General features: G+C 44.0%; 1 protein-coding gene across 1 annotated transcript; it reads right to left on the minus strand.

Moving 5' to 3' along the window:
• Positions 1-11: 11 nt before the first annotated feature.
• EDEM2 (ER degradation enhancing alpha-mannosidase like protein 2) lies at positions 12-27,815 on the minus strand. The gene is made up of 11 exons (XM_020894012.2): positions 27,617-27,815; positions 27,261-27,371; positions 24,899-24,938; positions 22,813-22,918; positions 19,824-19,949; positions 17,193-17,404; positions 14,715-14,856; positions 11,998-12,122; positions 6,970-7,114; positions 3,331-3,452; positions 12-574 (listed from the first exon to the last, which is right to left on the minus strand). Exons 1-11 carry the CDS (start codon positions 27,721-27,723, stop codon positions 74-76), a joined length of 1,737 nt encoding a protein of 578 aa, XP_020749671.1. The 5' UTR covers positions 27,724-27,815; the 3' UTR covers positions 12-73.

Consider the following 27,815-nt stretch of genomic DNA (forward strand, 5'->3'; position numbering starts at 1 on the left):
ATAGAAAACCATGATCATCAAAAGCAGATTTATTGTTACAGTTTAGTTTCAAAAACAAAATATCATCCAGTGGTTATGAGGAATCTAGGAAAACCTGTCCCAGTAATGCCAGCTTCGAGGTAAAAGGCTGACTAGGGCAGCTGAGAAGTGGGATTTGCCGTCTGGCAGGCTTCTTTTCCCTTGCCCGCTCATGGTTTTCAGGGGAGGAGAATGTTCCAGGCCCTCCTGGGGGTTCCCATGGCCCGGAGCTCATAGTTTTCTTCTGAAATCTTGACCTTTTCCGTTTGAGAGAGTAGAATTCCCTCATCAAATCTTCCACTTCCCACTGTTCCTCCTTCAGCCTCCGGCAACAGTGCAGGGCAGCGGGGTCGATGGGGTGTGCTTCTGTGTTGAAGATATAACCCCCGGCCCCCAAGACGCACTCCCCATAGGGGGTGATCACTGCATCGAAGGTGGAGCCGTTGTTGTGGATAAAGTTGGTCGGATCAAACAGCAGATAGAGGTATTTCACAGTCTCGGCCAGGAAGAAAGACTCCATGCGGTTGTCAAGCTTGTGGTCCCGCAGATCTTTGATCTGCCACGTGGAAGAGGAAAGTAAGTCAGATTAGCATCAGAGCAGGAAAAGGGTCGGGGGACCCCGTCAGGCCTTCCTGCCACTAGGCGGCTATGGGTCTTTGAGCAAATCACTTAACGTCATCTCTCACCAAGCTTATCACAATTTTCAACTGGGCTTCCTTCTTCCATTCTTACCCTAAAGGATTTGTTTTAGTTGCTAAGTTGTATCCTACTCTTTGTGACCCCATGGACTGTAGCCTGCCAGGCTCCTCTGTCCATGATATTTCCCAGGCAAGAATACTGGAGTGCCATTTCCTTCTCCAGGGGATCTTCCCAACTCATGGGTTGAACCTGTATCTCCTGCTTGGCAGGCGGATTCTTTACCACTGAACCACCTGGGAAACGCTATGCTCAAGGATATTTTTATCTTAAGTCTTACCTGTCACTCCTCTGTGGAAAACCCTCTGTTAACATCTCATTTCCTGCCAACTAAAATCAAAGTCCTCATCATGGCCTAACAGGTGTTTGCTGATCGGGCTCCTGCTCCCTTGCTGACCTCATCTTTTTCCTGCTTTCTCTGTAGCTCTCGTAGGTCCAGCCACTAAGCTTTTCTATTCTGTGAACAAGCTCATGCCCGGCCTGGTTCTTGTCAGTGGTGTTCTTGAAGCCTGGAGCCATCTTCCTTCAGATATCTTCCCCCTCCTTCACTTCCTGCAGGTTTCTGTTCAAATGCTGCCTCATCAGAATGGTCTTTCTTGGTCCCCCTACATGATACAACAATATTCTAGCCCTTTATCCTACCCTTTTGTGACTCCAAACATTGATCTAATGTTTACATCTCTTAATGATGTAAAAATGTAGCATCATTTACTTATTAGACATTAAGATGGTTATAAAGTTTTTTGCTCTTGTACACAACTGATTAGGAGTCTTTACAAAGAAAAATTCTTACTGAGTTTATAGTTGGGGATGAATAGGTTTACTTGCTACAAACATTTAGTTTCTAAAATAAATATTTATTTTAGAATTAGCAATACATTTTCTTAGACAAAACTAGTTCTCAGTACACATCTATTTTATACCCAAAAAATGTGACTAAAATATGGACTTGATATACCAGGAATTATTATTCTTTTGTCCTATTTGCCAAAGGCCAAGGAGTCAGATGCCTTTTCCCATCATTCGCCTTGGCAGGGCTCCAAAAGACTTCATTTTCATGGAAATAAATCAAGAGTTCTAAGGCCCCACTGAGCTCATCCACTTTGGCTTTTCACAAAATACAACATACTAGAAATTAAAGCACATCGTTGCTTTATATTTCTCCTACACATACAGGTCTTTCCTTTAAAAAATATGCATCTATGTTTTACTCATACAATATAATCACATTACAACTTTTTGAAAAGGAAGAGTTTTTTTGATTTGTTTTTAATTCCATACCCTAAAAAGCCTCTGTAGGCTTTTTGGTGAATTTCCTTCCAGACTGTTTGCTTTCACATCTTGTTTTTACATGTCTGTAACCACTGTTTATTTCGATCTTGCCTGCTTGGGTCCTCTAAGGATGTGATATGGCTCTCCTCCTTGACCCTTTCAATCCATTCTCCACAGAGGGGCCAGAGTGATCTTTCTAAAATACAGCACGTCACTGCTCTGCTGTAAATCCTACCAAGGCTTTTCGTTCCCAGCAGAATGAAATCCCAGCTCTTCCTCGTGGCTAATACAAAGCTCCATGTGATCTAGCCCCTGCCTACTTCTGGGGATGTATCTTCTCCCGCTTTCCCCTGTGCTCACCCACATCCAGCCACAATGGCCTCCTTTCTGTCTCCTAGATATACATTCACTGTTTTTTCTACTAAAATGTCAGCTCAGGGGCTTGGTCTTTCTTCATCCTCAGTCTAGCACAGCACCTGGCCCGTGAAAGACACTCAGTAAATATCTGCGAGACCAGTAGGGCTGTTTCATTAAGGATCCTTGGGTTTGCAAATAAGGCTTATTGTTGTTCTTTTTCAGTCCTAAGTCGTATCCAACTCTTTTGCAACCCCATGGACTGTAGCCAGTCAGGCCCCTCTGTCCATGGGATTCTCCAGGCAAGAATACTGGGTTGTCTAGGGATTGAACCCACATCTCCTATTTGGCAAAGGGATTCTTTACTACTGAGCCACCAGGGAAGCCCGCAAACAAAGCTGTGTGCGTGTGTGTGCATGCGTGATTAGCTGCTCCATCATGTCCAATTCTTTGTGACCCCATGGACTGCAAGCAGCCAGACTCCTCTGTCCATGGGAATTTTTCCAGGCAAGAAGACAGGAGTGGGTTGCTAATTTCTCCTTCAAGGGATCTTCCTGACCCAGGAATCAAACCCGCATCTCCTGTGTCTTCTGCATTGCAGGTGGATTCTTTACTGCTGAGCCATCAGGCTTCCCTGAAAATAAGGCTATGGGACTGTAATTTCCTTCTAAAATCCATTTTGTAGGCCTTTTCACAAAATGTTTCACAAAACACTTCTTTGCAAAGTAACCTATTCAGACAGCTAGACTTCAGAGATGAAGTAGGGAGAAGGCCAAGGGCATGGAGTCTAGACCCCTGGGAACGAATCCTAGCTCCACCTCTACCTGCTTTGTGACCTTTAGACAGGCTCAGCTTCTGTTCCTCAGCCTCCCTGTCTATAAAATAAAGACACTACTTACACCTTTGAGTCCTTCCAGTGTTAATATTCCAGAGGCTCTTTAGCAGCAGGGGGAGACATTTCCCAATTCTTGGGCCCATGGAAACACTTACTGTGGCAAATCCACACTCCACCTTGCTGATTTTCTCGATGGATTCCACAGCATCTCTTCCGAGTTCTAAGAGGGTGGGATCCCCCGTGGCACGGTAGAGGTACATGGCACTCTCAATGAGTTCTGCAAAGTTCAAAGTGGACCCTTCTCATCCAGTGGCTGGGCAGGGAAGGCTGGGAGCCTGCCTGGAGCAGCGAGAGACTCCTCCCCTCCTTACTGTGTCCACAGGGTCCCAGCGACAAGGAACAGGGGGCAACTCCCTTGAATTGAATCTTCAGAGCCAATCCACCCACAATCTGGAGACCAGCATTAAAATGGACCATGGATTCTCATCCCAAGGGAGAGACGGGCAGCCAGGTTCTGGGATGGGGAAGGGGGCAGAGGCTGCTGCCCACCTCCCAATATCTGTTCCCTCCTTCTTCCTTAGTAACAGAATCGCTAACTTTGCCTAGGCACAAGACTCCCTGGATTAACAACTTCCCAGCACACAGGTGTGGGATTAAGGTCCCTGACACCAAAGAGTACCACATAAGGCCGGAAAATCAGAGAATAAATTAAATCTCCTGTTTTTCTTTTACCACATGGTATGGCATGTAGATCTTAGTTTCCCCACCAGGGATTGAACCCAGGCCCCTTGCAGTAGAAGCGAGGAGTCTTAACCACTGGACTGCTAGGGAAGTCCCCCGAAAATAAACTTCTATTTTAATTAAGCTACTATTTTTTCTCTGCCACTTATAGCCTAACCTGATCCTAAAGCTTCAAAGAGTATGAGTCTGTCATTACAAGGCCCTTTCCAAGATGGGATGGGCAAAAAGATGAAGGTTAAGATATTCAAGAATCAACTTACAATCTAGCAAAGATGCAGCCATCAGTTCACTGTGCCCAGAACAAGGCAACAGTCTTGCCTTGTTCTACACAATTGGAATCTGACATTCAGACATGAGCCCCATCCTAAGATGAATATTAGCCAACTAGCCAACAGGAGCTGGACTAGATGGGACTATTTATCTGGAGAAAAGAAAACCCAGCACAATGTGTTTGTGCTTTCAGATATCTAGAGGGCCATTATGGAAAAGAAAGATGTGACTTCTGGGGTGGGCCGGGTGGATAGAAGCTACAGCTCCACAGACTTTGCTACTTCTTCACCTGTCTTTACTCGAACAGGAAAGAATTCATCTCCTCTCCCTACACCAGCCTCTCCTCCTCATGTTCTATTTCCTGTTTCCTCCTGACTCCCGATAAGTACTTTTTCCCCTAATGATTTATTACTGCAAACTCTATTTCCAGTTTTGTTCTTTTTTCTGACCGTGGCATGTGGGATCTCAGTTTCCTGACCAGGGATCAAATCTGTGACCCCATCATGTAAACGCAGAGTCTTAACCACTGGACCACCAGGGAGGTCCCTTGAACATTTTCATGTGTAATTCAAGGAATTAAACACACCGGCTTTTATCGAGTTTGTTTCAATAGGAATTATTATTCCATTTCATTTTGGCAGAGTTGAGAAGACATCAGAATTGTTTTATATTCAATTTCTTTTTTTTTAAGCCATGCCACACAGCATGTGGGATCCTAGTTCCCTGACCTGGGATCAAACCCAGGCTTCCTGCATTGGAAGTACATAGTCCTAACCACTGGACTGCCAGGGAAGCCCCATCTGTTTCTTATTTTGGGAGAAAATACCACTGCTGATCTCCCCAGTGTTCTGTTCTCCCTCCCTTTACCCCACAGGCCTGTGGACACTTACTAATCTAATTGCTCATATTCTAAGCATAGATGGGGGTACATTTACTGGTAGATGAACACATTGTGCATGTTCAGAGATGGAAAAGATGGTGCCCTCGTGGGAAGCCTCCCCTTATGCTTCTCGCAGCTGTCTGGCTCAGTGCACCCAGGGCCAAGCATCTTGTTTCTTTTCTTCCTCACACATAGGCCTGTGTCTGCTAGTGATTGCTTTAATTTCCTGTGTATCCGGTCAACTCTCTGGAAGAGGGTGAGAGCCCAGGGTTTAGACTTGGACTTAGGTGAAGGTGCAGGCCTTCAGAGGCTTTTAGGCTAGGTTCTGTGCTCCAACACTGCTGGTCAGAAACATGCATCAGAGCATAGGCACTGGCCAACCTAATTATAGAAGAGTCCCTTATCTCCCATTTGCTATTGTTTGGGGTAGGAAGAGTGACTGGTCTAAGGCATTTCTGGATTCCTGGCTATGGTGCCTTACTTTCCACTGAGCCTTCCTGCCAGCCTATCCTGCAAACAAAACACATTGCCTCTGTAAGTAGTGAGCCTCCTGTCATTGTTGGTAACTGAACAAAGACATGAGATAACTACATGATAGGGCTATTGCAGTGGGATATCAATTAGAACAGGAGTCCCCAACCTCTGGGATCTAATGCCCAACAATCTGAGGTGAAGCTGATGTAATAATAATAGAATAAAGTGCACAATAAATGTAATACACTTGAATCATCTGCACACCATCCCTCCCCCAACCTTGGTCTATGGAAAATTGTCTTCCATGAAACTGATGCATGGTGCCGAAAAGGTTGGGGCCACTGGATTAGAAGACCTCTCAGGTTCCCTCTGTCTTTGAGAATGCACAAGCCTAGGTCTCACATTTAGTCCCAAACTCTGTCTTTATCCTATTTATTAGTAACATGGCATCAAAACAATCTGACCATTTTCTTTAAAAAAAAAAAAAAAAAAAGCTATGAGAATAAATGCATGAGCAATAGTAAAAACAGCAGCCTCCAAGGAGTCAAAAATGACTAATTTGCTCATTCCAGTTGCTATTTTATTCCCCTTCTGTTGCTTCTCCAAGATTCCTACAACAATCACTGAGAAGATTAGCAGGTCAAAGGAGGAAGGAAGAGAGGTAAAGAAGGGCAGAATGGGCAGAAGCCACTAGAAGGCCCACCCCACAGCTAAAAGGCATTCAGGTGGGAAGAGAAAAACAATGGGAACACAAGCTATTTTGGGGTGAGGGGGGGTGACTGTGTGCTGACTCAGCTTCCTTCCTCTGCCCTCCTTTCCTTTCCTCTCCTTGTAATGTTTAACTTTCCTTCAGTGAATCAGAAGATAGAAGCTGGAAAAAAACGTAAGAGAGTTATCAAGTGCGTGAACCCTTCCTTCTCTACGCCTTGAGGGCTGAGCTGCAAATGAGGAGGTGGATGAAAAGAGATGATTCACTCCTAAAGTCCATTCCTAAGGTCCCAACATTCCACAGATGCACAGTTTATCTGACCTGACCCATTGACTTAGGTTAAGATTGCCTATGCGTCCGAAATCCCAGTGGCAGGAACTCAAAAGGCATCAACCAGGCTTTGTCCATCTCACTCGCTTGTCCAAGTTTGAAAAAGCATAGCATGTAATAAGGAGACCTGGGTTCCAGTCCTAGCTCCTACACCTAACAGCCTTGGGGAAGCCATTGCAACCAACCAGGCTTCCATTTCCTTCTCTGAAAATCAAAGAGATATAGAATTCCTAGCAGGAAAACCACCCAGAGTCACTGGAAGAAGCAGATGGGGGGAAGAAATGGAGCTGTGAGCATTTGTGAGGCATGGAACCTCATAGAGATGTTGAGGGCTTGGGGTTTGGAGAATTAGAGGCTGTGAGCTGGCCATGGGCCAGAGATGCTGCTTACCTGGCCGAAGCGGGTAGCCCTCTCGCTTCTCCACTGTATATCCCTGAGGAATGTTGTAGAATTCTGGGAGCCCCCCAAATTGCTTCCAGACGGTGTAGTAATTGAGGAAGGTCCTCATGGCATTGTCAATGTCCCCAATGAGGCTCTGCAGGAGAGGACTGGTTGTCAGGCAAGCAGCCACCAGGCAGGAAACCCACATACAGAACCCCATACACACCCTCGGGGAAAAGAGGAGGCAAAGGCTTTAGAGCTCAAGATCTGCGATCAAACCCTTAGTCGTCCATTTACTCACTGTGCAACCTCAAATCAGACACTTAACTTCTCTGAGCCTCATGTACAACATGCAATTATAGTGTATATTTTATTTTGCTGTAAGGGACACAGGGTGTATACAAAGTCCCTGCCCACCAGTACTTGCTCAGTCAATACTGGCTACTAATAGTTAAATAGGTAAGTCAGTCATCTGATTTAAAATTCTAATTTAAAAAAGGTTGATTATACTAAGTTTCACTCCTACCCTACACCCCAGCAAGTAATCATTTTGCATTAGTTTGTAAACAGAAGCAAAGGTGTATGAGTATATATTACTTCCCCTGCATTAAATACAGCTTATTCAATATATTCTTCTGCAGTTTCCTTTATTCATTTAACAATACATCTCAATTTTTCCAAGTAAGTACATCTCCCTCCTCCTATTTCTACAGTTGCATAGTATTCCACTGCTTGGAGCACAATTTAATTAGCTCCTTATTGATAGTTAGTTGGCTTGCTTCCAATCTTTTGCTGTTTGCTATAATAATCAATGCGACAACAAATAACCCTGTACTTATGTCACCTCAAACATGTGAAGTGTATCTGTAAGATACATTTCCAGAATTAGGATTGCTGAGTCAGAGGATGTAGGTGCTTGTCATTTTACTAGGTGCTTCTAAGTAGCTATTCATATTAATATAAGCTCATAGGGAAGCAGCTGACCTTCCTGACATCTCCACTGGATGTCTCAGGGATAGAACAAAAGACATTCTCCAGGCTAAATTCTTGGTTCCCTCACTCTCTCACAAATTTGCCTCTCTATTCTCACCTCTCTCCCTTTTCAGTAAATGGCACCACCTTCCACTGATTCCACTCTGGCTAGACAGCTGGGGGTCATCCTTGGCTCTTCCTTCTTCCCTGACCCTTACATCCATTCTACCAGCAATACCCATCAATTTGCTCTCTCCCAAACATCAAGATTTTTCTCTACTTATCTCCAGAGCCACCACTTGTTCACCGGCATCTTGCACTGGGATGACCTCAAAGGCCTCCTCACTGACTGGTTCTATGACTTGTCTTCTCCAGTCTACTCTCCCCAATGCAGCCAGAGTAACTGTCTTACTCAAAGGCTTATGCTGACCAGACTCAGTATAAGGTCAAGATGCCACCATGGCCCTCAAGGCCCTGTGCGATCTGGCCACTGCTGACTTTCCATTAACTGTTCTTTCCCTTCCTTGGACTGTGGCCATCCTGCTTTTGTCTCTGATAAACACCTGACTCCTTCCTGCCTCCAAGACCTTCACACATCATGTTTCCTCTGCCTGGAACATCACCCCCACCCCCTACTTCTTCACGTATCAGTTCAGCATCACCATTTCTGAGAGTCCTTCTTATCTAAAGTAAGTCCCCATCTAATATTCTCTCTTTTAGCCTCTTATTTGTTTCCTTAATTGCAACTTATTGTTTTATGAATTTGTCTGTTTTTCTTTGTGTCTCGCTCTCTACGAACTTCGTGAAGGCACCCAAATGTCTGCTGAGGATATGAACAAATTTATTTATTTTTTTTGATATGAACAAATTTAATGTCCTCCTTTCTTCAAATATGGAACATCACCTCAATGGGCTATGATCATTCTGTGTAAAATGCCCAACACATAAATCATTCTTTCATAAATATTTATCACCTCTATGTACCAAACTGTCAGCTAAATGTTAGCTATTAGTGTTATTATAACCTCACAGAGAAATAATTCCAGAAACCTTTCTCAAAGCAGGAAAAGTGCCACACACAAAGCACACAAATCCTATACAAACCGGGATGGCAAAGTGTGATATATACTCACAAAGGAATATTATTCAGCCTAAAAAAGAAGGAAATTCTGATATAGGTTACAAGCATGAAACTTGACAATATGCTAAATGAAATAAGTCAGTCACAAGAAAACAAATACCACGTGATTCCACGGATATGATACCTGGAGTAGTCAACATCATAAAGATAGAAATTATAATGCTGGTTGTCAAGAGGCTTGGGAAAGACAGAATGGAGAGTTAGTGTTTAAAAGGTGTACAGTTTTAGTTTTACAAGATGAAAAGAGTTATGGGGATGGATGGTGGTCTGCATAACAACATGAACATAAATTCCATTGAACTGTATCCTTAAAAGGATTAAGATGGTAAATTTTATGTTGTGTGAATTTTGCCACAATTTAAAAAAAGGAAAAAAAATACAATCATTTATTTTTCTTTCATTACTAGACATTTGGATCATTTCCAGTTTTTCTTTGTTATAAACTTTGCTGCTAGAAATACCCATATATGAGTTGCATCTTTCCCTGATCAATTATTTTCTTGGAAAATATGCACAGAAATAAAATCATGCAAAGTCAAGAGGTGTGATCAGCTGTATGGCTGGCTGGTACAGCAGGTTTTTTAAGAGGAATGTAGTCACAAATGGTTTTAAGGAAACAGATTTCCAGATCCTCAACTTTTCTAAAATGTATCACCAACAAAAAGGCAGGCTACCCATTCTGTCTCTTTCACAACTGTCCTACCACTTGACAAAAGCAAGGTGCACCCACCAACAATCTCCAACCTTACTGTGGAACACTGAACACTCAACTAGGTTAAATTTAAAATATTAGTGTAATGAAACACAAAAACAAAAAATACTAGCGTAGGTGTTAAGAAAAATGAATGACTCTAACCACTGGGTAACAAATCCTTCTGCAAATCAGATGGCTTTCAATTCTTTGCTTTCAAGAAATGGAGAGAGGAACTGGTCACGTTGTCAGCAGAGACATCATTAAAAATAATTTTTGATGACAGATCATTATGTGATTTTCTTTGAACAATTTAATATTGCTACTTCTTCAGGTCAAAAATGGTTGAATGCTGGCAATTTTATACAGTTCAATCTATTAACTCAATGATTTCAAAGAACTGAATGATACTGCAATTATCAAATTCCTTCCATCTCCATCTACTTATTTATGTGCTCAGGCTCCTCGGCACTTATATCTAAAAAAAGTGAAAAACAGGAATAAAATTGATGTGTAAATGTGCCCCGTTTTAGTACATTTGAGTTGCAAAAGAGTCGGACATGACTGAGTGACTAAAACAACATATCCTTCATGCACAAATACATGAACTACTTAAAAATTTTTAAAGCCCCAAAAATCTCATTAAGAAATGAACCTCCAATTAAGTTGCTTTCAGGTTAATAATCATCAAAAATTGTAAGCTATAAATGTTGTTTTAACCATTTACATACTAATGATAATTAAATCCAGAAAAAAATAAATACTCAGTGCCTGTGGGCATGGGAAATTTTAAAACATTTTAAATTTCTACATATGAATAAATTTTGTCACAGAGGCATATAATAGGGTGTCCAATAAAATGCTTTCAGCATAAAATTATAATTAGGATAAAATCCTATTGAGGTAGTAGAATGGAAATATGAGTTGGAGGAGAAAAAGGAATGGTATGCCACTATTTAAATTTGTAAGATTAAAAACATGCAAGGGACCCTATAATTTTTCAAAATCCTTTTAGGGGATACTCAAGTAATAAAATTTGAAGAATCTTAGAAGAGCTGGACCAATATTCAATATTATCCACAAGTTCTTTCTGAGCTTCTTTCCCCATCTGTAGAATAGAAAGGGTTGGCTAAAAGTATATAATGGGGAACTAGTTAAATAAATGATGCTATATCTATTCAATGGAATATACACAACTGTTTGAAAAAGTAAAATTGATCTATATGTATCCATAAAGAATGATCTCCAAGACAGTCAGTGAAAAGTAATAAAATGCTCCTATTTACATAAAGAAAAAAAGGGGCCATAAATATACACATATCTATGTATATGGATTTCTGGAAAGAGGTATAGAAAACTGGCAATAAGGGCTGGCTTGGGGAGAGATTCTGAGGGTGGGGTCTTGAGACTTATCTATCACTGTATTCCTCTTTTTGGGGGCTTTTTACGCTGAAAAAATTCACTACCATCTACATGTCCGACTCTTTGCAACTCCATGGACTGTCGCTTGCTAGGCTCCTCTGTCCATGGAATTCTCCAGGCAAGAATACTGGGGTGGGTAGCCATTCCCTTCTCCAGGGGATCTTCCCAACCCAGGGATCGAACCCAGGTCTCCTGAATTCAAGGCAGATTCTTTACCATCTGAGCCATCAGGGAAGCCCCTACATGTGATAACCTTTTTTTAACTTCTTAAGGTTAAAAAACAGTTTATAAAAATATTTTAAATATATTTTAAAATATTTCAGCTTATAAAAATATTTTACATATTTGAGGACACCCAGAGGGTGGATTAGCTGGGCTCTAAGATCCCTTCCCACTGCAATGCTGTCAAGACCATGTAATCGGAAAACACAATGATGGTTGCAGAGTGGCCCCATATGCATTTACGCCCATCTTAGGCCAGCTGTCAAGAATGAGGACATGTGACAGAAATGTCCGATGGAGATATGGTCATTGCCAATGGCTATGACCACCCAACCCAGAAAAGACACTGTGTACTTTAAATGGTACAACATTCCACAGCCAACTAGGAGTTCAGTTCCTGACACTTAGCTCCCCCTGAAAAACTCAGTGTGGCAGAACTTTTAAATCTGTCTGACTCACTCTAAGCTTCTCTTCCCTCCCCAATCCACCCCTCCAATAAAACGTACTCAAGCGCTTTTGATTACACATCAAAATGAGCTTGCTTTGCCCATTCCATAGAAAAAGGACCAGCCTCTCTGATTGCTCCTACCTGCAGACCAGGCCAGTATGCCTCCAGAGACTGGAAGACTGGCATGGACACAGTCCCCTTGTACATCTGCACCCATAGGTACCAGTCATCAAAGCGGGTGTAATTCCGAATGGCTTTGTTATATTCTGCAGAAGAAGTAAGACAATGGACATATCAATGATGAGGGACACAGAAGGGAGGCTTTGGCAACTGAGGGATGGATTTAAACATGTGAAAGACCCTTGGATGACCCAGCCTCAAAGTAGACAAGGAATGCAAGGAGACCGATGAAGGAGCGTAGATTCTGCAGTTGAACTTCCAGGTTCAAATTTCAGCTCCAGTTCTGCTACTTGCTAGCTGTGACCCTGGGGCAAGTTTTCCCCCTCTTAAGCTTCAGTTTTTGGTTTTTAATTTAATTAAAAATATTTTTATTGGAGTACAGTTGATTTACAATGTTGTGTTAGTTTCAGGTATACCATAAAGTCAACAGTTATGCAGTTATTGTTCAGTTGCTGTGTCTGACTCTTTGTGATTCCATCAACTGCAGCATGCCAGGCCCCCATGACCTTTACTATCTTCTGGAGTTTGCTCAAATTCATGGCCATGCTATCTAACCATCTCATCTTCTGCCATCCTCTTTTCCTTTTGCCTTCAATCTTTCCCAGCATCAAGGTTTTTTTCCAGAGTTGGCTCTTCGCATCAGGTGACCAAAGTACTGGAGCTTCAGCTTCAATCCTTCCAATAAATATTCAGGTTTGATTTCCTTTAGGATTGACTGATTTGATCTCCTTGTGGTCCAAAGGACTCTTAAGAGTCTTCTCCAGCACCACAATTCGAAGGCACTGATTCTTTGGCACTCAATCTCCTTTACAGTCCAACTCTCACATCTGTACATGACTACTGGAAAAACTATAGCTTTGACTATGTGGACCTTTGTCAGCAAAGTGATATCTTTGCTTTTTAATACCCTGTCTAGGTTTGTCATAGCTTTCCTTCCAAGGGGCAAGCATCTTTTCATTTCATGGCTGCAGTCACCGTCTGTAGTGATTTTGGAGACCAAGAAAATAAAATCTGTCACATACACATATATCCACTCTTTTCCAGATTTCAGCCTCAGTCTTATTATCTATAAAGTGATGAAAGCAATGTTATACATCTCACGGGATTATGCAGTCATTTGTTCACTCAACAGTATTTACTGAGCACCTCTAGGTTCCTGGGCGGGAAGATCCCCTGGAGAAGGAAATGGCAACCCACTCCAGTATTCTTGCCTGGAAAATCTCATGGACAGCGGAGCCTGGCGGGCTACAGTCCATGGGGTCGCAAGAGTTGGACACAACTTAGGGACTAAACCACCTAGGTTCCAGATATCTAGGGAGTGGCAAACAAATCAAAGTTCAACCCTGAGGGAGCTTGCATTCCAGTGGCAACTTGAACTTATAACTCCCCCTAGAGTGTAAATCCATGAGAATTAGGACTTTGTTTTGTTGACTGCAGGATCGCTAATGCGAAGATAGTACATAATAAATATGCACAATAAACATTATCTGGGGACTTCCCTGGTGGTCCAGTGGTTAAGAATCTGCCTTGCAATGCAGGAGACAGACGTTTGATCACTGGTCAGGGAACTAAGATCCCACATGTCACAGAGCAACTAGGCCTGCACACCACAACTAGAGAGTCCATGCATCTCAATGAAACATCCCTGATCGGGCGGAGAGGGAGGTGGGAGGGGGGATCGGGATAGGGAATACATGTAAAACCATGGCTGATTCTTGTCAATGTATGACAAAAACCACTACAATATTGTAAAGTAATTAGCCTCCAACTAATTAAAAAAAAAAAAAAGATCCCTCATGATGCAACAAAGATCCTCCTGGCTGAAACTAAAACCCAATGCAGTCAAATAAATAAATAAATAAATATATATATTTTTTTAAAGCAGATATTTAAAATAAAAACAAAACATTATTTGAATGATTCAAGTACCAAAAACACATCCAAATAAATAAGACAATCTCAGTGTTGTAAGGATTATAAGAAATAGTCCATGTTCAGTACTTGGCACTGCAGTTGACACATCAATGGTACCCAACAAATGTTTGCTGAATAAATGAATGGTAGCCATAATTATTACTAGGTGCCCAATAACTCCTCAGTATCATTATTACTAGTGTCTAAGGGACTGAAGGGTAAAATGTTTCTACTCAACAGACATTCATCTGCTAGCTACTTCCTGCAAAGCACTGTGGGAAGTACAAAGATGAATAAGGCCTGGATGTTGCACTCAGTTGGTAGAGCTGTAACTTGTGACGACAGCTGATAGCAAAAAAAGATGCTGAAGGTCCTAAATTCTGAGGAAGCATCAAGCTATTTCCTGGGCAAAATGACATTTAAGCTGAGCCATAAAGGGTGAACAGAATTTGAACACATAATGGCAGGAAAAAAAGGCATTCAAGGCTAAGGAAACACAGTGTGTGCAATGGCCAGGAAATGAAACAAAAAATCCAGGGTTGCCTACGGGAAGGCAGCACGGTTCAGCTGGGCTCTCGCAGGATAGCATGAAGAGGTGTTAGGGACCTCAAGTGGGCAGTGTAAGTCCATGGTAGTTTTGAACGCAGACTCTGGTACTCAGAGCTAATTGTGTAGGCAGGCACTTGGGAGCAACTGAAAGTTTATAAACGATATTTCAACAAGGGAAACCAACGGGAAAAGCCCCTCTTCCCCACCCTCTTTACCTAGGAACATGGCCATGAGTTTTTTATCCTGAAGCAGGATGGCTCCTTTCACCAGGTACTCAAAGTAGGAGTCCACGCCAGCCCCGATGCCCGCATCCTGGGCCACCCATTTGCCAGTGAGCACGTCGATGTGGTTGCCAACCTAGGAGGAAGACACGTGGTCTCAAAGGAGGGCCCAAGATGAGCAAGGAGATGCATCCCCCGGCTGCCTGGTAAGATGCAAGGTAGGCACCCCAGCACTTCTTGGGAGACATGGAGGTTCTTGGGGTACAGGGTTGGGGAGCAAGGTTGGATCACAGCCAGCTCTCCTGCGTATCTGTACAATGGAGACGCATCTCATGTACAATTAGGAGGACTTAATTATACAAAACTGGTCAAAACCTGAAAAAAGAACTAGACTTGGAGTGTTCATGCCAAGAACGTGTTCACGCCTAGAATGTATTCACGCCTAGTGTCTAGAGTGAGTGTGAGCTGGGATGTGAGAACGTGCTGTTCCCACAATCTGTCTCAGACTTCTCAGCCTGAGAAACTGCATGCGGTTCCAGTGTCTAAAGACACAAGGCACACGCTATGTTTCCGTTAATCAATTTGGGCAGGACATCCAAGAAACAGAGCAGCTGCTTGTAAGGAGAGGAACTGGGTAACTAAGGTTCTTTCTTGTATTCTTTGACTTGTGAACCACTTAAACATAAATTTTAGGGACTTTCTTAATGGTCCAGTGGCTAAGACTCTGTGCTCTCAATGCAGCAGGCCCAGGTTCGGTCCCTGGTCAGGGAACTAGATCCCACGTGCTGCAACTAAAGATTCCCCATGCTGCAATGAAGGTCGACGATCCCGTGTGAGGCCAAGTAAGACCTGGCACAGCCAAGTAAAACAGAAATACACCTTGAAGATTTAAATGAAGAGATATGTTGTCCACATAACCGCAACCCCAATGGATGCTGAGAGCTTCACCTGGTATTCAAAGAAACAGCTAACTGTCCTGTTAGTTTGGGCAGATCCACAGTAAGGAAGGCAGGAAGTAGTTGATTTGGAAAGTGAGTTCCTGGAAACTCTGGTAGAGGAGAGGGAAAGTGAGGCAGGGCAGGGAGGCAGCCCAGGAAAGGTGTACCAGCAGGCAAGTTACCACCACGAGAACTGGAGCTCCATCCCGCTGGGCAACTTTGGGACTCAGTATAGAGCACGAGCCTCAGCCCTTGGGTGGGATGGGGAAGTGAGGTGTTTACCCACAAAGTCCTGTCAGTATCAGTCACTGATGGAGAATTGCTCCAGGGGAGAATTAAGTTTTGGCCCTTTCAGCCAAGGACAAGCAAAGCAGGATCCAGGTACCAGAAAAAGGCCTGTAGGCAAAGAGACTTGGGTGATAGCAGCTGGAAGACAGGCCAGTGTGCACGGAAATGGTAAAGGGCTGATGGGGTGTGAGCAGGCCAGCCACGGAGTCCACCATGGTTCCAGGGATGGAGAAAAGACTGCCTGTGTTGGACTCACTAAGGGAGTTACTTGAGGGCCCCAGAGTGGCACCCTCACACAGCTCTCACTTTCAAGCTGACTTAGAACCAGAATTTGTATAAACATGCCCCCACCTGAATCTTTTTCAGACAACACCGTCTTTATCAGTCATAATGACTCAGTGAGCAGGTGTAAGTATGTCACATTACTACTGAAGCAATTGTGGATCAGAAAGGTTGAGTGACTTGGCCAGGGTCACACAGTTTCAACAGAGTAAAGCCAGAACTCAGTCTCAGTTCTGACTAAATCCAGAGCTATTTCCTGGACAGCTCTGGCTCAGTTACTGTTAGTTTCACTGGATGATCCAGTTTAGGAACTGCAATCGACCTCAGAGATGACTGGTCACATTTTTCATAGGTTAGTAGGTGTGGAGAGGAAAGGGAAGACCTGGTATCAAATAAGTTTATGAAACATTGTGTTAAGCAAAATTAAACAGATTAATTTATCAGAGGTTTTCATAACCTTTAACTTGTTTGTGTTCATCATGATTCTTCAGAAAAAGGATATTATTTATAACATTCCCCAAACTTAATTGACCAGGAATCTTTTCTTTTTCACGGAATAGCCATTCAGTGTCTCATATATTTTCTGGTTCTAGGAAACACAGTTTCACAAAAATATGTAAAAATGAGGGCCAGACAGGCTGATTATCTAAGGTCACTAAGTGAGTCAGGGCATGAAGCATGCGACCCACTCCCTAGAAATCAGAGAAGCTCAAGGAGTCAGAGTTCATCAAACCCTCCTTCCTGGTAAAGGATGTGCTCTCATGCTCTCCTCCTCTCTGTGCCAAAGCAGGAACTGGCAGTCTCATCTACTTTCCATCATGAGCCTAAGTCTTGGACCACTCCTGAGGTCACCCTTCGTTTCCTTCAGCTGAACTGCAATTTGTTGCTCAGAGCCCCGAGCTGCGTAAGCACGGGCCAAGGTGGCCAACTTGACCTAGCTGGGAAGGGTGGCAGCGGGACCTACCAGCCCAATGTCCGACCGGCTCTCCCAGAGGCGCATCAGGGCCACTCTGGCCACGTCTTCAAACACGGGGTCACCGGTGAGGCTGCTGAGGGTGGCAAATTCCACGATGAAGGTCCCGATGCCTGCCGTACAGGTGACAGGGGTCTCTCCCGGGTTCACGCCGTGAAGCAGGTTCACCGTGCCATATGGCATGCCAGTGGGGGTCTGAAAGGCTGAACGATCACAAAATTAAGACCTCAGACAGGAGTGGGGAGGTGGGGACGGTTGGACACAGGTCTAAAGCCTGAGGCTTTGGCCAGTGCTTCCCTCTTGTCCCCTAGGTCCGCAGTCCACAACCTTTTTGGCACCAGGGACCAATCTTGTGGAAGACAGTTTTTCTACAGACTGGGACAGGGGGATGTTCCAGGCGGTAATGCAAGTGATGGGGACTGATGGGAAGTGGCAGATGAAGCTTCACTCACTTGCCCACCACTCACCTCCTGATGAGTGGCCCGGTTTCTATCAGCTTGCACACTAGTACTGGTCAGCAGCCGGGGGCTTGGGGACCCCTGCCCTAGGTGATATGCTAGAGACTGAGCCAGAGAAGGATAAATCTCGCAAATGGAGACCTCAATGGCCACTTAACCCAGATGCTGCCAAACACCACTCCCCATGCCTTGGGCTCTTGCCTGTGGTGCAGAAGGGAACAGCAGGCTGTGCTCTGGGTTGGCACGCTCCACACATGTTCACTGTAGCTAGAGCAGCTCTACCTTTACTTATTTTATACTGTGTCTTCAGAGGCCAGGCAGCTAACTTAGTGTGAAGCAGGTGGGGCTTAAGCCATAGGCAGTGGTGGGGCTGTTGGCACAACAAGGAAGCCATTCATCTACTTCTTAAAACACCATTCTGACAAATGAACCGTATCTGCAGACTCTAAACAGTCCCAGAGGAGCCAGTTTGGGATTCCTGCCTGAAAGAGTCTTGGGGCTATTTTTTTTTCTTTATTTTTTTAAATTGGTGTATAGGTGCTTTGCAATGTCGTGTTAGCTTCTACTGTACAATAATGTGAATCAGCTATATGTATACATACATCCCTTCCCTCTTGGGTTTCCCTCCCACTTCCCCCCACCCCACCCCTCCAGGTCATCACAGAGCCCAGAGCTGAGCTCCCTGTTCTATACAGCAGCTTAGCACTGACACAGATACACTATCATGTATAAAATAGATAGCTAGTGGCTATGTTACTTTTTCTTTTTTAAAGGATATAAACCACGAACCTGCTGATTATAGTCCAATCCTCAATTCACAGGTAGGAAAAGACATGTTTGCAAAGAAGTGACACAAAGGTCACACAGCGAGCCAAATGGAGCTAAGATGGGAATGACTGCCACGTGCCCGCTGCCTTCTCCCTCCCCCCAGGCCCAGTGTCCTGCCCACCCCACCCCAGTGCTTTCCGATTCAAGGCAAGGATCTAGACAGCAAGCCAGAGGCAGAGACTTCCTCTCCAGGCTGAAAGGTCAACCAACCCCAGAGCAGCCTGTGCGCCACCAACCTGTGAACAAAGCTGTCAAAACTTCCAAGAACCACAAGGCCCAGAAACTTTACTGTAGGAGGAGAAACTTGCTATCTGGCAGACATGAATGGAAAGCAAGGAGGATTCAAGTCACCATCAAGAAGGCCCCAAAGAGATAGCCCAGAGAAGTCAGGCAGCCTTAAAAAGAGAGGAGGGTGGCTAAATCCTGTTTCTCGACCTGAAAGGTAGAGACATGGGTGCCAACTTCAGCATGTACTTTGCAATATGTATATTTCTCAATTTGAAAAAAATGCAAAAGAAAAGGGAGCAAGCAGGTAGAGTTTCTTCCAAGGATAAATCACACAGGACATGAGGGCTGTGAGACAGCAAGCCTGAACTGGGCTCGCTCATTCTCCTCAGCTCGTCCCCAAGGATCAGAGGCAAGTCCTGGGTGACGGCGAGAAGTGACATGGCCAAGAGGCTGGTGGAAAGCACAGCGTGACGTGTTTGGGTGTGAACAGCACTCAGAGCCTCCACCACACCCTGAAGAGAACACAGTGTCCAGCTGATGCTGCTGAGCCGAGCTACTGCCCCACCAGACAAACACTGTGGCTTGGCCTGCAGCCCCGGACAACGCTTAGCTACAAAACAAGTCCCTCTCGTGTCTCAGTGGTGTTTGAGGTTCTCCAAGAACTCTCTCCATTCTGATCTCATTTTATGTCTCCCCAGAGGGAGGTAGGAATTATGACTGTCATCTGATAGATGGGGAAACTGAACCAAGCAGAGTATATGGGTCAAGAGACTGGCTGGAGAGCTGAATCTGGAATCTGGGGTTGCAAACACTCAGACATGGAATCCTTTCATCCCAGCAGTGTGTGGGCCTGGGAGGGGGCAACAGCACTCACTTAAATAAGGTTAAGAGCCTTGCAGCTGCCAGGCTCCCTGCCCACAGTCATGAGGTCAGCTTATCCATCCCAGTCTAGCCCTCCAAATACCCAGGACTCCCCTGATTTCCACGGTGGGCACTGAAAGGCTGAAATACCAAATGTCCAGTATAATAATTCAGCCACTCTCTTCTCCAACAAGAGCAGCAGGACCTCCTGGACTTCCTCTCTGATCTGTCTCGACATGGGTCTTACCTGGGAGGAGTTTCCGGGCTGCCTCCTCCGCCATCCTCAGGAGAGGCCCTGAGCAGGGCCATCCAGCCTCCACTTCCACCCCAGCCTTCTTTGATAGCAGGTGAGCCGAAAGAAGTCCTCCTACCACTACAGATGGCACAAAAAGCAAGTGTCAGACTCCCAAGGACCAGTCTTTCCCTTGTGCAAATTAAACCCAATGCTCCGTTCGGTGGTTCACTGGGGAGTGGGTAGAACTACCGAGGGAAAGAAGAGTCCATAATACCCACATTGGTAGTGTTAAGGTCACCAAGTCTTTTTCCCTCTTGGTAGGTCACAAAAACAATGACTATCACTTTTAGTCCCTAGGGTATATCAAACAGGACTTCCCCTGTGGCGCTAGTGCTAAGGAACCTGCCTGCCAGTGCAGGAGACATAAGAGATTCAGGTTCAATCCCTGGATTGGGAAGATCCCCTGGAGGAGGGCATGGCAACCCACTCCAGTATTCTTGCCTGAAGAATCCCATGGACAGAGGAGCCTGGCGGGCTACAGTCCATAGGGTCGCACAGTCGGGCACGAGTGAAGCACCTTAGCATGCATGCACGTGCACCAAACACCAGGTATTTTGTGCCCTCTTCAGACAAAGACACTGAGGATCGGAGGGGCAAAGCGACTTGCCCAGAGTCGCCCATCTAGCACGTGGTAGGCACAGGTCTGCCTGACTCCAAAGCCCACGCTCACTGTACTTGGTCACTGTCTCCCAATCGCCAGGAGAAGAAGAGAAAGATACTTATTACCTTCATTTTATTCATTTCTCTATTTCAATTTATTACATAATATTTAGGACTTATAAATAAAAGAACTAAAGCTTACATATCTGGAAATATGGCTGAACTGGTGACCTTGGGCTTCAGTTTCCACCCTTCAAAGGCCAAACAAAGGCAGTGAGATAAAGACGTTTTCATACTAAGAAAAGCTGAGAAAGAACACGCCTGCACGAAAGGACATTCAAAAGGAAATTTTTCAGATAAAAGGAAAGGGACCACTAATGTAAGGTCTGTGATACAAGAAGGAAAGACGGTTCCAAAGTGGCAAATAGTAGTAAATCTAAACCTTCAATTCTATAGAACAACAATAATGTATGGATGGCTTAAAACAAATAATTAAAATATGTAACTAAGGCATACAGGTACAGATAGTCCTCAGAGCCAGGTTTTATATTATTCAGGAGGAGAATAAAGATCTTCATTAATTTTAGACTATGTTTGTTAAGTTTTCCAAGAAAACTAATAAGCTAGATATATTGCATAATTTCTAGATTAGTACAGAAAAATGGGATAAGGGGGGAAAACAAATCAACCTACAGAAGGCATAAAAAAGAAAGGGACTTCCCCAGCGGTCCAGTGGTTAGGACTCCATGCTTCCACTGCACAGGGCACGGGCAGGTTCAGTCCTGGTCGGGGGAACTAAGACCTCATATGCCACATGACATGGCCAAAAAAATAAAATTGAAAAGAAAAAGAGTAGAGAGAAAAATGGGACAAATAGCACAAAGTAATACCATAGAAATGAATGCAAATATATCAGTAGTTGCAGTAAATGTAAATGGATTGAATGCTTCAGTCAGAAGAAAAGATTGTTAGAATGGATAAACATACTATGTAAATTACAAAAGACAGCTAATCATAAAATACAGCAAGATAGAAAATAAAAGAGAAGAAAAAGATATACTGGGCAAATGTCAACCAAAAGAAGGCTGATATAATTACATGTGTATCAGAAACAGAGACATAAGGACAACCTTAACTTATAAGATGACAATCTGGACTCAGCAGTTCCGGGACACAGCATTGAGCATGGCCTCAAACGCAGGTCTGATCCCTACACCAGGATTTTATACCATGCTGTCCCTCTGCTCCATAGTCTTTTTTTAATTAAAAAAATTATATATCTGTAATACAAATTTCATTGCACATAACATATAAAGTGAGCAAAATAAGGAGGAAAAAATATAACTATCATCCAGAGGTGCTGGCTGTTAAGCCACCAATGGTCTAGAAGCTCACTGAAAAGAAGGGTTGTACTACTTTCATAAGAATCATTGGATCAAAATTCACTGAAATGTGTAAATCTGTGCATTTCAGTATATGTAAATGTACCTCAACAAAAGGAATGAATCATTTTAAAAAAAAGATTCATTGGAACCTGCTAAAAATACTGATTCTAGGACCCAACCTCAAAATTCCAATTCATCACATTTAGAGTGGAGTCGAGACAGCTGAACTTTTAAAAAGGTCCCAGGTGCTTCTGATTGGCAGCCAGGTTTGGAAACTAATACCCAAGACTCACACTATGTTATACAGCAAGTAGTAAAAACATGCCACTATTTAAATTTGCATTCATTAAAATTAAATAAAATTAAAAATTCAGTTCTACAGCTGCAGTAAACACATTTCCCCTGGAGATGGAAATGGCAAACCATTCCAGTATTCTTGCCTGGAAAATCCCATGGATGGAGGAGCCTGGCAGGCTACAGTCCATAGTCACAAAGAGTTGGACACAACTGAGCGACTTCACTTTCCCTTTCAAACATGTTTCAGGTGTGACTACTGGACTGGACAACAGAGATATAAAACATTTCCATCATCAGTGCAGAAAGTTCTATGGGACAGTGCTTCCTAGGCAAATAAGCTATGAGAAGGCAAGATTACATCTTTCTTGCTCTTGGCTGAAAGCCTAGTACCAAGTATATGTTAAATATGTGAGTAATCCTGGCATGTTTCTCTTCTGTCTTTTCTCTGTCCCCTGCTCACTTTCATGTCTAAAACTGATGAGGGATCCTGAGACCTCCCTACCCCACCCCCCAGGAGGGAAGAGCTCTGTAGATCTGTTTTGAGTCAAGTGCCCTGGCAAAGCTGGCCCTTAAGATCCTATTTACCACCTCCTGGTTTATACAGAGACCAAAACTCCACAGTCTCCTTTCTTCCAAGGACCCTCAAAGGCACCCCTCACCTCGGATGTTGGTTTCAAACACAGAGGCATTCACGTCAATATCAAAGTCCACATTGTCCTGGAGCACTTCAACCACTCTTTGGAATTCTGAGACATTCCCCAAAATCTGTAGGAAAGAGAGACCTGATAGTGGGGCCTGAGGCTCCCAGGCTTGTAGGAGCTGGAGATGCTAAATCAGTCTAGGATCTTCTGCTGGTGTGACTCTCACTTTTTCAACTTATGACCTAAAGTTTCTGTTCTAGAACTGCTGGGAACAGTTCAAAACACTGAGAGCTGGAAATCACACAGACCCAGTATTGAGACATTAGTAAATTCTTTGGTTCCAATTTAAGAATCCTATGTACTCATTTAAATGAAACCAATATAAAGACTGTAGACCACATAAGGAAATCTTAGTTTGACATTTTCAGTGGATATCTGTTGTTTTTAACCTTGTCACATTCATCCTGGTGGAAAATACTGCAGGTTGGTTGACCCAACAGATTCCCAATCTTCTTAATACTTGTAGCTTCCAGCCATAGAAGCTAGAAATCCACATATTTGTTTCTCAGCCTCATTTGCTACTAGAGGTGCTTGTGTTATCCAGTCAATTCTGAGTGTTGTAGTCTACTAAGGGCGCTTCTCAGAAATGGCCTAATAAAAAGAGATAAGACACCACTGGCATGGCTTTTACTCTTTTCCTTTCTACTTTGAAAGCAGACTTGATTTCTGGAGCTTTGGCAGCCATCTCAGACCATGAGGTACTAAGCATGAAAATGAAAGTCAATATACTAATGATGGCAGAATGGAAGGATACCAAGAGCATGGGTTTATGATGACACAATTAAGCAGCTGACCCAATGCTAGAAATTATTAATACCTTCAGATTTACTTTTACTTGAGAAAATTAAACCTTTTTGTTTAAACTGTCAGTCAAATGCAATCCCGATACCTTTTATTCTGATGCGACTGCTCCAATTTTCCCCTGAGGAATCACCCTTCTTCCACAGTCACTCTTACAATTTGAAGAAGCTGATTCCATTCCTTCAGCTGCAAGAATGGGCACTTCGCCTACACCAGCCAGCCTACTAAATCTCTTGGCCAACTGATTCGTTCAGGGATAGATGTGTAACCCAAGCCAGATCATTGAGACTCAATCATTGCAATTAATGAAAAATAACATTCTTTCCATACACAGGTTACTGAATGAGTGGGATGTGAGTCTGGGGTTACCATTGGTTACCCTGTCAGCTTAAGGAAAGCCTGAGAATACAGCCAGCAAAGAAGGCAGAAATAAGAGACTGAAAAAGATTCCTACTGACATTCTTTATATTGTCCAGAACCAGCTGAGTCGGAGGCCAGTCTTTACCTGGATTTTTTAGCTATGTGACTCAGTAAATTTCCTTCCTGTCTAAATCTATCACTGGCAATCCAAACAATCCTATCTCAGCATTTAAAGCCCTCTATGATTTAGACCTAATCTATCCTCTGTGTCTCTCATTGTTCATCCAGCCTCGTCTCATCCACTTCAGTAGAACTGGATCTACTGTTCCTCGATTTTCTAACCTCAGACATGCTGTTCCCTCTACCAGAAATCACACCCTGTGTCTTCCCATTTACAAATCCAACTTACCCTCAATTGTCTACATGTTACCTTCTCTAGAAAGTCTTTGATTCCCCCAGCTGAAATACCTCTTCTTCCTTCAAAAGACTCCAGTTAAGTTTATCCCCACAACTCTGAGACATCTATTTCTTTCCATGTGATGAGAATCTTTGCACAGGCAGGAGCCTCACTCATTCCTACACTCCCCCAGAGGGCTCAGCACAGTGCATGAAGCAATTATTCAAAAAATATTTGTTAAATGATTTCATGAATCTTTCTCCACATTGTAGCCAGTGATCTTCTCAAAACAGAAATCTAATTTCCTACCCTCATCTTGAAAAATGCCAGTGGCTTTCCACTTCCCTCAAATTAAAGATCAAAATGAAAGATGAAACTCAAAGGCCCAGGTGAAGAATTCACTTTTCACCCACAGCCAAGCTGCCAAAAGAAGGATATTGGTTATGCAATGTTGGAGAGAAAAAGGAATAGATGAGGGACACTTACCAGCAAGGTGTCCAGAGCATCAATCAGAGTCAGAGAAAAACTGTAAAAGGACAAAAATATCAGCTGCTTAGTAACAAAATCAAACACCATATATTAAGGCCTCAGATCAGATACCCCAGAAACTAATAAGTGAGGCACAGCAATGCCTCTGCCAGTCCCACTCACTTGCTGTCACAACAGAGATGCCATAGTGAAAATCGCCAGGAACCTCTAACCCTTTTAAGGCTCTTGGGAGGTGGGCAGATGCAGCTGACTGTAGTTAAACATCGCCTATATTCTCTGGCATTCTTCTCCACCATAGGGAGGCAGTATAAGATTGCAGCTCATAGCACAGGCCTCCCACATCTATGACTATCTCACAGTGCACAGAACTGCAGGCTTGAGAATACTTATGGCAGTGTTGTTTTTAGAACAGCAAAAAGCTAGAAATAACCCAAATGTACACCAGTTGAAGAGTGAGTAACCAAACTGTAATGTATTCAAATAATGCAAAACTATGAGGTTGTCAAAAAGATTATCAAGAGTTCTATGGGCTAATGTGAAAATATTCAAATTATCTAGTTCAATGAAAAAGACAGGCTACAGAATAGGTAGTGTCATATGTTGTAACTCCATTTTCAAAAACGGACATATATACAGAAAGCAGATTAGCAGTTTTTTGAGCCAGTGGTGGTGGAGGGATTAACTATAAAAGGCCACAAGGGATCTTTTTAGGGTGACAGAAATGGTTCTCTATCCTGACTATGATGGTGGTTGCTACAGACTTAGTGGGTGCATTTCATGTAAGTTACACCTTTAAAAAGTTAATTTAAAAAGATACATATATACATATCTATCAGTTCAGTTCAGTCGCTCAGTCATGTCCAACTCTGCGACCCCATGAATCGCAGCACGCCAGGCCTCCCTGTGCATCACCAACTCCCAGAGTTTACTCAAACTCATGTCCATCGAGTCGGTGATGCCCTCCAGCCATCTCATCCTCTGTCGTCCCCTTCTCCTCCTGCCCCCAATCCCTCCCAGCATCAGGGTCTTTTCCAATGAGTCAACTCTTCTCATGAGGTGGCCAAAGTATTGGAGTTTCAGCTTCAGCATCAGTCCTTCCAATGAACACCCAGGACTGATCTCCTTTAGGATGGACTGGTTGAATCTCCTATAGGATGGTATAAGTAAAAAATATTTCTGGAAGGACCCACAAGAAAGTTAACAGTGATTGGAGTTCTAGCATATGGGAGATATTTATTTTATTACATAACATTGTACTGATTAAATTTTCCATTCTCGTGCATTATTTTTTTAATCTAAAAAACAACCCAACAGATTTTGGGGGCTTCCCTCATAGCTCAGTTGGTAAAGAATCCACCTGCAATGCAGGAGACCCCGGTTCGATTCCTGGGTCGGGAAGACCCCCTGGAGAAGGGAAAGGCTAATACTGGAATACTCCAGTATTCTGGCCTGGAGAATTCCATGGACTGTATAGTATAGCCCATGGGGTCCCAAAGAGCTGGACATGACTGATTGACTTTCACTTTCACTTTAATTTCTCCAGTTCTTAGCATACACATTTGTAAAATGGAGATAACAGCACTTAACGCCTAGGGATGTTAATTACATGAGATGACGCAAGGAAAATGCTTAGCACAGTGTTTCATCAATGTCAGTTTCAGCTAAATGCAATGATTCTTCACTCACTCAGCAAGGACCAAGACAGAGGATTCCATATCAGAGATTTTTTTTTCATAGATTTTTATTCTAGTGGAAGTGAGAAATACAAACTAGCAGATAAGTGAAAATGACAGTATCAGAGTGAGAAGTGCTACAAAGAAGATAAAAAAGTGTTTGTGAGACTGACTAGTAGGTGATGGGTATTTAAGGGAACTGACACTAAGGTGACAGTTTGAGCTGAAATCTCAAGAAGCAGTCAGGGATGTGAGGATAAAGGAGGAAGTGCATTTCAGTTACATTTACCAAGGCTCTGAAGTTTCACCTTTGGGAGAGTTATAGCTCACTTAGGACATGAAGGGGTTGGGTCTTTTGACTTCCTGAAGCCCTCCCACACATCCTATGGCTCCAGGGATTTGCCCAAGTCCCAACAGCTGGTGCCTGTTACTGCTGTGGCCAGAGCCCAGAGATCCAGCCCACTAGGATAACCCAGCTTTTTCCCACCTTGTGATCCAAATTTCCAGGAGGCTGGGTGGATCTCGGTGGCGTGAGCCTGAATTGAGGGCACTGCGACCCCACCCTGGCTAGGAGCTTTTCCTGGAACCCTGTGAGGAGACCATGAAGCCACCAGTCCCAGCAGACCCGCCGCCGAGGACCAGACTGCTCGGCCCAGGCCTCCCCTTTGCCCCTCCCCTCGCACTACCTGCCCCAGGTGTCGTGCCCATCACAGGTGAGAGGTCGCAGCTCATCGTAGGGAAAGGCATTCTCCAGGTAGCTGTCGTAGGCGTGGTAGAACATGGCTTTGACTCGCTCCCTGTGCAGGGTACGAGGAATAAGGCAGAGGGTCACCAAATGAAACCAGGCAGGGGAAAAGGACAGGAAACAGGGCGGAAAGTGGGAATTATCACCTGATTTCTGCCAGGAGCCCAGTAGCTGGGTCCCAGCAGGTCAGGACAGGGGTCCCGGGATGGAGGGAACAGGGAAGGGACCAAGTCTGGGCTTCCCATTCCCCAACTATGGAAGGGCAGGGAGCTTGACCCCCCCCCCCCCCCACTTCACCTGTAGTGGGCGGGGTCGGGTGCGGTGCCATCAGGGCCGGGTGCACCATGGTGCAGGGGCAGCAGCGCACACAGGAGGCCAAGCGGGACGAGCAGCCGGAAAAGCATAGAGCTCGTATCCTGTCAGCGCCGCCGCTGCAGCAGCAGCCGCCACCACCCGCTCATCCTGCGAGCCTCAGCGTGTTCTTCCGGGAGTTTGC

The sequence above is a fragment of the Odocoileus virginianus genome, chromosome 9 (genome assembly GCF_023699985.2).
Source record: "Odocoileus virginianus isolate 20LAN1187 ecotype Illinois chromosome 9, Ovbor_1.2, whole genome shotgun sequence".
NCBI classification, from domain to species: domain Eukaryota; kingdom Metazoa; phylum Chordata; class Mammalia; order Artiodactyla; family Cervidae; genus Odocoileus; species Odocoileus virginianus.

Excerpts from the sequence above, each read along its gene's own strand:
- EDEM2 (XM_020894012.2), bottom strand. The coding sequence starts at position 27,723 with ATGCTTTTCCGGCTGCTCGTCCCGCTTGGCCTCCTGTGTGCGCTGCTG. Across the intron at positions 14,857-17,192 it reads GCCGGTCGGACATTGGGCTG|GTTGGCAACCACATCGACGT; the intron begins GTAGGTCCCGCT and ends TCTTCCTCCTAG. Across the intron at positions 7,115-11,997 it reads CATACTGGCCTGGTCTGCAG|AGCCTCATTGGGGACATTGA; the intron begins GTAGGAGCAATC and ends CCTCTCCTGCAG.